The sequence below is a fragment of the Epinephelus moara genome, chromosome 5 (assembly GCF_006386435.1).
Source record: "Epinephelus moara isolate mb chromosome 5, YSFRI_EMoa_1.0, whole genome shotgun sequence".
NCBI classification, from domain to species: Eukaryota; Metazoa; Chordata; class Actinopteri; order Perciformes; family Serranidae; genus Epinephelus; species Epinephelus moara.
The window spans coordinates 42,833,863-42,844,504 of NC_065510.1; the positions used below are offsets into that span (position 1 = coordinate 42,833,863).

At 41.1% G+C, this 10,642-nt stretch overlaps 1 protein-coding gene across 1 annotated transcript in view; it reads left to right on the plus strand.

Moving 5' to 3' along the window:
- LOC126390123 (perforin-1-like) overlaps positions 1 to 564 on the plus strand; it is a 63,737-nt gene extending 63,173 nt beyond the window's left edge. The window contains exon 4 of the mRNA XM_050044275.1: positions 20 to 564. Within this exon, the coding sequence (XP_049900232.1) occupies positions 20 to 403 (384 nt within the window). The 3' untranslated portion in view covers positions 404 to 564. The remainder of the gene's footprint in view (positions 1 to 19) is intronic.
- Positions 565 to 10,642: the final 10,078 nt, after the last annotated feature.

Sequence of the window (10,642 nt, forward strand, 5' to 3'; positions counted from 1 at the left end):
GGTGAGATACGGAGATCAGGTAAAGCGCACTGCCATCATAAGTAACAACGACAATCCCACATGGCCGGAGAGATTTGAATTTGGACCCATCGTCATTAATATGAGAGACAAACTTACGTTCCGTGTTTATGATGAGGATAGTTACTGGAATAGTGATCTACTTGGTGAGTGTTCATTTGATCTGCATAGAGGGAAAGTGAGTGAGAGCTGTATGTTTGACTATGGTACCTTCTTCTTCTCCTACATAGTAGAATGCGCACCAAGTCTCGGTGGTCACCAATGTCAAGAATACATGCCCTCCCCCATGAGTCCCTCTTTGGCCAAGGTCTTCCACACCAGAAATGGGGTCCTTCTTGGAGACCTGGGGAAGAGGTATGCTAAGTCACTCAGTCAGTCAGGTTAAGGTCAGCTGTTGACATGAGATGTGGTTATGAAACAATAACAATTTTCTGATGATCATGCAAGTAGTTAATAGCATCTTTCACTGTTACTCTTTCTTTGTTTGACTTTGGTAAAAAGTTAATCTTAAAATGTAATCCAAAACTTTGTCTGTAAAAATTGATGTTTGATGTAATCCAAAACTTTGTCTGTAAAAATTGATGTTTGATAATCTATCTTTTCTGCTGCTTCTTTATCATTTGTTAAAAACTCTGCCATTAAAGCATCGACAAAGACAACACCAGTGTCTGCCTGATTTTATGTGGTGAATGTTTCTACTGTGTAATTTAGTGGTTTACGTGTAAGGATTAGGGTTAGGAGGTTAGGGTCAGAGGGGCTAGGGTTAAGTTTAGGGTTTACTAAATGCAGCCACACATATAGACTTTCCAACCTTGTGGGTTCAACTTTGTAAAAAAATAACAAAAAACAAATAAATAAATAAAATAATTTAGATTAATAATAACTTTCATCTAAAGTTCCTCTGAAAGAGGTGCCATTGAGTTGGATTTTAATACTTTTTTAAAGACTCCTTTTCATCTCTGGAAACATTTTTCAGCTACAGTTTAACTAAGACACTCTTCCCTGTTGTGGGTTTAGGTGTAGAGTGGAAGGATTCGTGCTGAAAGAATACAAAGATACAGGTGTTAATTGCTTATTTGATCCTTATCTATGCTCACTGATAGCTCTTGTATTAAAAATGTAATCCTACAGCTGCTACTTTGATCACTGAACAAGTGTAATTTCAAATGACCTTGCCTTTCATCACAATATGTAGGATACAACAACTGTTAACCCAGGTCATGCACTATGGGGATTTTCATTTCTTGTTGTCCCACCAATTTTAAATTTAAAGGAATGGGCCATCAGCAGTGTACTGCCACAAAAAAATATTCTATCCAACACATAATCATCAAATCACTGTGACGTTGTATCTAAAAGAAATGCAGATGACAACCTGGAGTGTCATAAATTGTAATAGCACGGGATTAACAGAAACTCACAATAAAGGAAGAGAAACTAATCTGAATGAAAAAGGGAGGGTAAGGAGAGTTAGGGTGATACACAAGAAAAACAAGTCAAACAAGGAAAAAAAAGCCACCCTCCTGCAGACATTTAGCTTTATACAACAGTTAGTTCCGACCGAGTAATTTGATTGGACGAGAGGCATTCCATGAGTGCTGATATAGAGTATAACATCACTGGGACTTGTAACAGTAAAATCACTCCGCTCACAGGTGTTAGAAATATATATACAACCGTTAATTAACCAACTGTCACACTCGCTACATTGACACAAACTGACACTAGTGTTACACCAAGAAGATGGATATTTTCCCCAAAATTACATTTGAATTAAATTATGAGTGGTCGTCAGGAGAGGACGAGGAAAAGGAAAGCCAGGACTCTTCTGTGCAGACCTCCAGGTGTGTTTGTGTAACATCAGGAGGTGATGAGGATGAAGGAGAGTGGAAGCTGAATCTGTTCGTGCCAACATCCAGGTTTGCCAACGTTTCATCAGCCGAACTGGACAAAGTTACGCAGTTGCAGATCAATGTAAATACAAAATAGCTTGTGAGTTCCTGGTGTGTGTGCTGCGTTGCCTGGCAACAGACTGGGGGAACTGTTTTTTTTTCACGGAGCTACATAACATACTTAAATAATTTATTTCATCACCTTTTGTTAACATTTCCTTACTCAGCATTGCTGTTTAAGCTGTTGTTGAACTGTTGTATAAAAGCAATATCACACTTGAGGTCGTGATGTTGTACTGTATATCGTCACTGCTGTAATTATCTTCTGACCGACGATATACAGTACAACATCACTCCCTCTCGTGTGATATTGCTTAAGTGAATCACATCAAAGCATCCAAGAAATGCCCAAATCACCCGTATATAAGAAATGAAGTGTGCACTTTAGTCATCTTTATCATAATATCCCATAGCTAACTATCTGAACAGCAGACAGTAACCTGTGTGCTCCTGAGTTTGAACAAGATAACACAAGGTTTCATGGGCTGGGTTTGGAGGGTTGTGTGTGTGTGTGTGTGTGTGGTGATGGACAGCTGGGAATGGAAGGTCAAGGAGCACTGATATGGAAGCAGTATGACCTCTGACCTCTGGTGTGTGACATCAGGGACAGAGACAGTGATTAGAGTCGTTCACTGATCACTGTTTGTCGTATAGTCTGCTGACACTTTTATATGTCTGTTTGAATGTCGACTGATCATTCACACCAAACTACATTATAATTTTGACTGCTTTAAAAACTTGTTGGTTGATTTAATAATAGTTTGATCTTGTCTTGATTGTGTGTGTGTGGTGTGTGTGTGCGTGTCTGTAGGTCAGAAGCGGAATGAGAGGGAGGCAGAGCATCAGTCTCTGACTCACATTGGCGTTGACAGAAAAATTTCCTTCTCGGCCAAGACCTCCAGATATGATAATGAACACAATGGCTACGGTTACATGACAGCTTCTCATTCGGAATGAAATAAATCTGAATGAAATCATTTGGAATTAAAGTCTTTCCAGGTAGTTCACGTGAGAAATATTCATTCCGAATGAGGGTTTACATGGTAGATCAGTTCAATCGCCTTTATTCAGGTCTGCGCAAGGTTTGGGGCAGGGAAGGTTTCTGATCGGATAGGGGGCGGGGCGGATGTTACGTGTTTACGTTTACCGGAAGAAAACACTGTATAGTCCTCGCTCCGGATAACAAGATGCTTGACGACGCCGTTCTTAGTGCCTTTTTCGGGCGTGTTTTGCTTATATTCTTGAAGCAGCAGTACGACAACAACCTTGTTCTGCTAATGCTTCGTCTGTTGAGGAGGAGAAGGGAGGTAGAAGGTCAAAGAAGAGAGATAGAAGACCGTGCTGTGGCGAATGGAAACCGGTGAGTGCAACGAGTCCGACTGCTCCATCTCAGCCCGTTGCTATGCGCGCTATATACGTCATTGCGCCAGAAGGGCAAGGAAACGAGCATGCACAGAAAGACCGGAATGAATTTAAAGAGGAATGAGTGTATACATGCACACAAAATTCTTTCATTCAGAATGACAAACGGAATAAACCACCCCCTTTAATCGGATTTAATTTTCAATCGGAATGACCGTTTTTCAATCGGAATGACCGTTTACGTGACCACTTTTAATCGGAATGGCCTTTCATTCCGATTAAAAGTGGAATTAACGGAATGGCCTTTCATTCCGATTAAAAGTGGAATTAAACTGTGCATGTAAACGTACTGACTGTCACTTTATTATCCAATCAGAACACATCATTAGCTCTGTGTCTGTGTCATGTTTACATTTATTAAAAGTGCATTCTGACCAATGCCCATGGTGATAGTAAACATGTCGTTTGAACCTCCTTATTAACAGTCAACATGTAACATTTTCTTGCTCTGAGAGGTCACAACAGTTTTAATGTTCTGCTGGGAACAACAATGGTAAACAATGATTGGATGCTCAGGGCAGGACAGATGCTGAGTGGAAAACAGACGCATAGTGCAGAATGTGGACAGTCACTGAAGGGGCACTGAACCCCTGGGAGCGTTTTTGGAGTGTATTACACAAAGAATTGACAAAACATGCTGGCCTCAGGAAACAAATAGCTGCACTTGTTGCAGTCTCGTATGTGTGGTGTGTGTGTGTGTGTGTGTGTGTGTGTGTGGTGAGAATGGGCTGAATATTCATTTAGCCACTTGTTCAAAACTGCCTTTTTTAAGACACGTAAAAGCTCCACGAGTGTGCTTTTTACTGACACCACAACTGAACCACAAAAAGGAAGTCATGCAAAGTATACACATTTAAACCTGCACTCTGAGCTTCCTCTTTGAAGGTTTTCTAAGGCCTTAATGTAGAGTGACATTTCAAGCCCATAGCTCTTCCTCAGGACTTCGGGGCTCCTATCACGATAACAAATTTTGCTGGGCGATTAATTGCATCAGAAATTATTGCGATAAGCGATAATATTGTGTCATATTGTGCTTTTAAGACCCTTTTTTTATTGTAATTTTGTTGTTTTTAGACCATTTTTTAAACTTATATAATGATAATAAAGGCATAATGATGCATGTACACCCTTTTTAAAGAGAAATAAACATTTATTTAACAACAATATTTAGGAATGCAAAAAGAATTTAAATATCTGAAATAACACGTAGAAATATCAAAATAAATAAATACAAAAAAATAGACTCTCAGTCTCTCACTCTCAGGTGTGCAGCTAAGTTGGTCATATTCGCTCTTTTTGTTGAGATGGTTTTAGAACAAACCCGGCATCCTGGCTTACTGTCAATTCTGACCGATGCCCATGGTGATAGTAAACATGTCATTTGAACCTCCTCATTAACAATCAACATGTAACATTTTCTTGCTCTGAGAGGTCACAACAGTTTTAATGTTGCTGGGAACAACAATGGTAAACAATGATTGGACGCAGAGCGGATGGTCAGTACAGAACTGATGCTCAGGGCAGAACTGACGCTCAGTGCAAAATAGACGCATAGTGCAGAATATGGACAGTCACTGAAGGGGCACTAAACCCCTGGGAGTGTTTTTGGAGTGTATTACACAAAGAATTGACAAAACATGCTGGCCTCAGGAGACAAATTGTTTTTTACAAGTCAAGGCAGAGCTGTAGCTGCACTTGTTGCAGTCTCGTATGTGTGTGTGTGTGTGTGTGTGTGTGCGTTTGTGTGTGTGTGTGTGGTGAGAATGGGCTGGAAGTTCTGTAGTCTCATTTAGCCACTTGTTCAACACTGCCTTTTTTAAGACACGTAAAAGCTTCAGAGTCCAGGAGTGTGCTATTTACTGACTTATTTTATGCCGTTGCACTAAACATGAGAGTCTGTGAAAGCTTTTGCTAACCACAGACTTTATTTCTGGTATCTAACCTAAAATCCATTCAAAAAAACCCATTGACTTCAAGATGTGGGAACTGGGAGTGCTAAAATGCTAACTCATTTCCAGGTTTTAGGGCTCATTCCTGCACCACTCACTGGCAGCACCAGCGGGAGAAACACTACTGTGCATATTCAGCACTTCTCATTGGACTGAATAGGCATCTTGGGGTCTGGTATCCAGTTCCGATAATACATTCAAGGGGTCTTAAGGCCCTGACACACCAAGCCGACCGGTGGCTTTTTGGCTGATTGAGCATGTTGAATCGGCGGCGGAGCTTGTCGGTGAGAGAGATCACTCTGCTTGGCTGTTCAGGTTTTATTTCCTCGCCCCTGTAGCGAGTGAATCTGCCTGTAGTGAAACCGGGGCTAACCGGTGCTTCCTCCTCAGGCTCCACTTCACTCAGCTGCCCAACAGATCCGCTGCTTCTTCCCACTTTAACCTCAATAACAAACCGGAGCTAGCTGGGAGCGGCTAGCCGAGTGTTAGCCGCAGCATGACCGGAGGGAAGCACAGCCAGTTAGCCTCCGCTAGCCTCCAAGCAAGCCCCAGCTCTCTGTTTGAATCCAAACAAAAATTTGAAAAAATTTAAATATCCGAAATAACACGTAGAAATATCAAAATAAATACAAAAAAATAGACTCTCAGTCTCTCACTCTCAGGTGTGCAGTTAAGTTGGTCATATTCGCTCTTTCTTGTTGAGATGGTTTTAGAACAAACCCGGCACACCGGCTCGTCCAAATTACTGGGCTGCCCTCTGTCATTTGGTTTAAATCCAAAACACTCCCACACAGGGGCCGTGGCATTTGGTTTAAGAGCAAGTTCCATGTCTTTCTCTCACGCTTAACTGTTTTTTTTTTTTCTCCACCTCGTCTCCCCCTCACGAAGATCACACTGTGTGTGTGTTTGTGTGTAGCCCATAGCCCCGCCTCCCCCACAGAGACAAAGACACTCGATGACAAGAGGTTTCCCTCCGTTCATTACGCTATTGAACCAACTCACCTGGCTGCCAGACGATGCACGGCAGTGAACGCTCTTGTCGTCCAGTCTCTTTGGTGGAGAGAGACGAGGAAAACAAACACGCATGAATATGGCAATTAATCATTTTTAATTTACCGTGCAATTAACCGACTTATCGCATATTGTGACAGGCGATAGCAACGGAAAAACACAGATTTTTTATTTTATTTATTCTCATGTCTAACTGCTTTGTTTAGAGTTTTTACTGGTTTAAATTATTTGTTTTTCAGAGGAAGAGACCCCTGGATAATGCAGCTCCTAGTAAAAAAACCTCTTGAACCTTTGGAACTTAAATTGTCAGAGAAAAAAGATGAGCACACATTAGCAAGTGCTGGGCTAGCATTCCACCTCCAACATGCCAAACAGCAACAGAGAAACACTGAAGGGTATCGTGAAACTACTTTATTCAGTGTTTTTACCAGTTAAAATCACCAGGTCTGTTTGTTTTGGCTGGTAAAATCATGCTGAATGTCTGGATCAGAAATTTGGTGAGCAAACATGGCAGGCGCTGGGAGTGTGGCCTGTCTGCACCATGCCAAACAGTGTAAAGAAAACACTAATTTGTACATAAAACTGCTTTATTCAGGGTTTTTACTGATTTAATTACCTGGTGTGTTTGTATTGGAGAGGAACAGACCTCTGCAGATAACTTGGCTCCTGGTAAAAATCTCCTGAACAATGAACACTGAAGAAGTTATAACCGGGAGAAGTTTCAGCTGGTTGCAATCTGCATTTCTCACCGCTAGACACCACTACATTTCCCTAAATCGTACTCACTGTTCTTTTAATAATATCTTTCAGAAATGTTAATGAATTAGCCACAGTTAAATTCTTATTGCATAATTCATTTATTTATTGGCACTCTTAAAGAGTACTTTTCAAGTACATTTTCCTAGTGACGCTTATGTACTTTCATAACTTGCATCCTTTCTTTGTAATGGAGTATTTTTCAACTGTGATGCTGAATATTTCTTCCACTACTACATGTATGAAACGAAATAATACAATTACATATGATAAATGGACCTGCACTTGTATAGCACCTTTCTAGTCATCCGACCAGCGCTTTTTACGCTACGAGTCACATTCACCCATTCACACACACATTCATACACTGGTGGCCGAGGCTACCATACAAGGTGCCACCTGCTTTTAACACACACCGATGGACCGATCACCAATCACCGGGAGCAATTTGGGGTTCAGTATCTTGCTCAAGGATACTTTGACATGCAGACAGGAGGAGCTGGGGATCAAACCACTGATCTTCCGATTGGTGGACGACCCGCTCTACCTCTGAGCCACAGCCACCCCGAGTAATGCATCTAAGTGCTACTGTATGTGTGCTATTTATTTATATTATGATATTATGATAGAGTGTCTTTGCACTTGCATCTGTGTTCACACCAAAAGGTGTTCATTATCTGCAGCTGCTGCTCATCATTACTGCAGACAGCCTTCAATCTTTAATCCAATAACGTGACCTCTGAAAGGTTGCAGTTCATATTGTTACCACATAGGGGCACTAGTTCCCTACAGACTAGAAATGCAGACTACAAATGTAACATTTACAACTGCAGTTTTACATCAGCACTCTATTATGCGACAAAAAGAAAGAGCAAATGTACAGTCCTGTGAGATAGAAACCCTTAAGGTTCATCTATGCAAGAAATACCAAAGCTGTTTTCATAATTCATTAGTATTGGGATAAATGATTTCAGATCTAAACCGGAAGTTAAAGCATTTCCAAATGAAATTTATTCTTAGTTTCTATTGGGGCAATTATTGTATTTCCATATGAAATGACTGAAAAATCTGGTGATGACACAACTGAGCTTTAACCATAAACCCTTCAGGTTACATCTTAACTTTTATAAGCAAGTTGCCAAATACACACGTTGCAGCAATGATTGTGTGGTGGCAGGTTAGTGCTGTTTATCAGCTATCGTCTGTCTTTCTGGAATGTATCTTCTCCCTTCTGTCAAAACACAAGTTCCTGAACTTCAGCTGCGTTACACGAGGGAATTGATGTATCCACCATCTATTTATAACACAGAGAGCAGGTGTGCCGATACACAGAGGCAAAGTGATTGGTTGGGATCTTCAGAGGACTATTTGTGCTTGTGTAAATACACACACACACACACAGACACACACAGACACACAGACACACACACACACACACACACACACACACACACACACACAAGAAACAAGCTTGCATATGCAAACATGAAAACATGCATTCACACAGACACACACACATACATTGATCTACATACATGAAACCTTTTCACAGCGCTGGGGCATGCATGCCCACAAGACAAAGGCATTCCCATGCAATGCATACATTCAGACAATAAAAGATTTACAGCTTTCAAACACTCATTTCCATCCAAGCAACTCAAACACATTTCCATCTGTTGTCAAATGAAAGGGAGACATGATGCTCTTCACAATACCAGTTTCTTCTCCCCTGAGGGTAGAGCAGATCCACACCCACAACCAGATCCTCTGAGCAACACTTGACTCAAATGATCCACAGCACTCAACAACACATCTTGCCTTAATACTAATGACTCCACACACAGCTTTAAACACCATGGAAACAACTACTTATTGAACCACCTGTGACCACATTTTGTGTCTCCAACAGTGAGGTCAAAATGGTGCCAAAGTAATGTCTATCGAGTCAGAAGAACATTTACCCACAGTAATTTATAACCTCAGAAAAGAGAACTTCATTTCAAGCGATGGGTTGGGACTGAGTGGAGATGAAGTACATGGACTTACACATACACATACATGAAGACACAAATAACACGCACACCCCCTCCAACTCAACGCCTTCTTGGCTCCCTCCCCCCCTCCCTCCCTTCGTCATAATGTAGCATGGGAGGGTGATGCGATGCGCCCAAATTGATTAAAAAATGCAAATCCTAAAGTTTTGTTTGTGAGTCATTTTTTTCCGTTTGCAAGTCAAAAAGTTTTGCGAGTAAAAAGTTGAACCTGGTGGGCGGGGCCTAAACTGAAAGCTGTAAGACACGTCTCTATTGGCCAGTCTCAATCGGAATGACAGCTTGCAAAGCATTTTTTTTCTTCTTCTCTCGGTTTATTGGCAGATTACAAACAATTTAAAGGTGCATACCGCCACCTACTGTACAAGAGTGTGCAAAATCATGCCATTTAGCTTGTTTCTTAAATTCTACTCATCAGCCTAGTACGCTTGCAAAGCAACATGGGAGTTCTGTAGTACACGGGAAATTCAGTGTGGGAGCTGTGGTGATAATCAATTCTGAAACCGAAGTTTTTCGGGCTCCGGTTTCCAAAAAAAATTTGTCCACACGAGTGGTGTGATAAAAAAATATGATATCCACACAAAACCATAAAACCCGCTACCAAGTGATGTAATACACATGCCAAAGCAGTAAGTGGCGATGTAACTTCTAATGGAAAGGCCATTTTAACCAATCAGAAGTCAGAGTCAATACCAGAATAGGGAAGTGCAGAAAATAAAAACAACCCGATCCACAAAAGTAGTGCAACCTGATCCAGAACCTCCGTTGGCAGGACTGTCGCTGCTTTCCTGGAAGTGTAGTTGGGGTAGCTAGCAACAGGAGCTGCCTCCTTCGTTGGTCGTTAGGTCGAGCAGCTGGATATGCCACCCAAAGAGAGCAGATAGCACGCTCACAAATAAAGTTAGTGTGACATATAGGGTATTTATGTGTATCTGCCGACTCAATTGTGACATTATTTTATGCATATGATATCGATTTTGTATCTTTACAGATACTATACAGAAGCCCCCCATTCAATTTAAAGCATAACTGATTTGAGTGAAGACACGAGAGAAAATCTGGGTATATAAACGGTTGGTTTGCGCTGCGTTCTTCAGTTGGCAGTTACACCTAGAGTAAAGCTACTGAAGACCAGCAAAACCACCATTTGTTTTCATTTATTCTTTCAGGTGGGTAAATGTCACCTAAGTACCTTCAGATTTTAGTAGTGTACCCTTAATAGATAATTTATTTATATAGTTTGTATTGTGCTTCGTGATATTATTTGAGGGAACTGTAACGTAAGGTAACTGCATATGAGTGGATGCAACCGTCACTAATGCTAGCGTAGTTCCTCAGGGATTTAAGCTGTTATTACTTTCATTTTGACAATCTAACCTTTGACAACACATTAACTAAGTTTGTGGGAACTGCGCATTGGTCCGACAGCCCATTGGTTCGACATCCCATTGTTCCGACCATATTAAACTCATTGTTCCGAAGT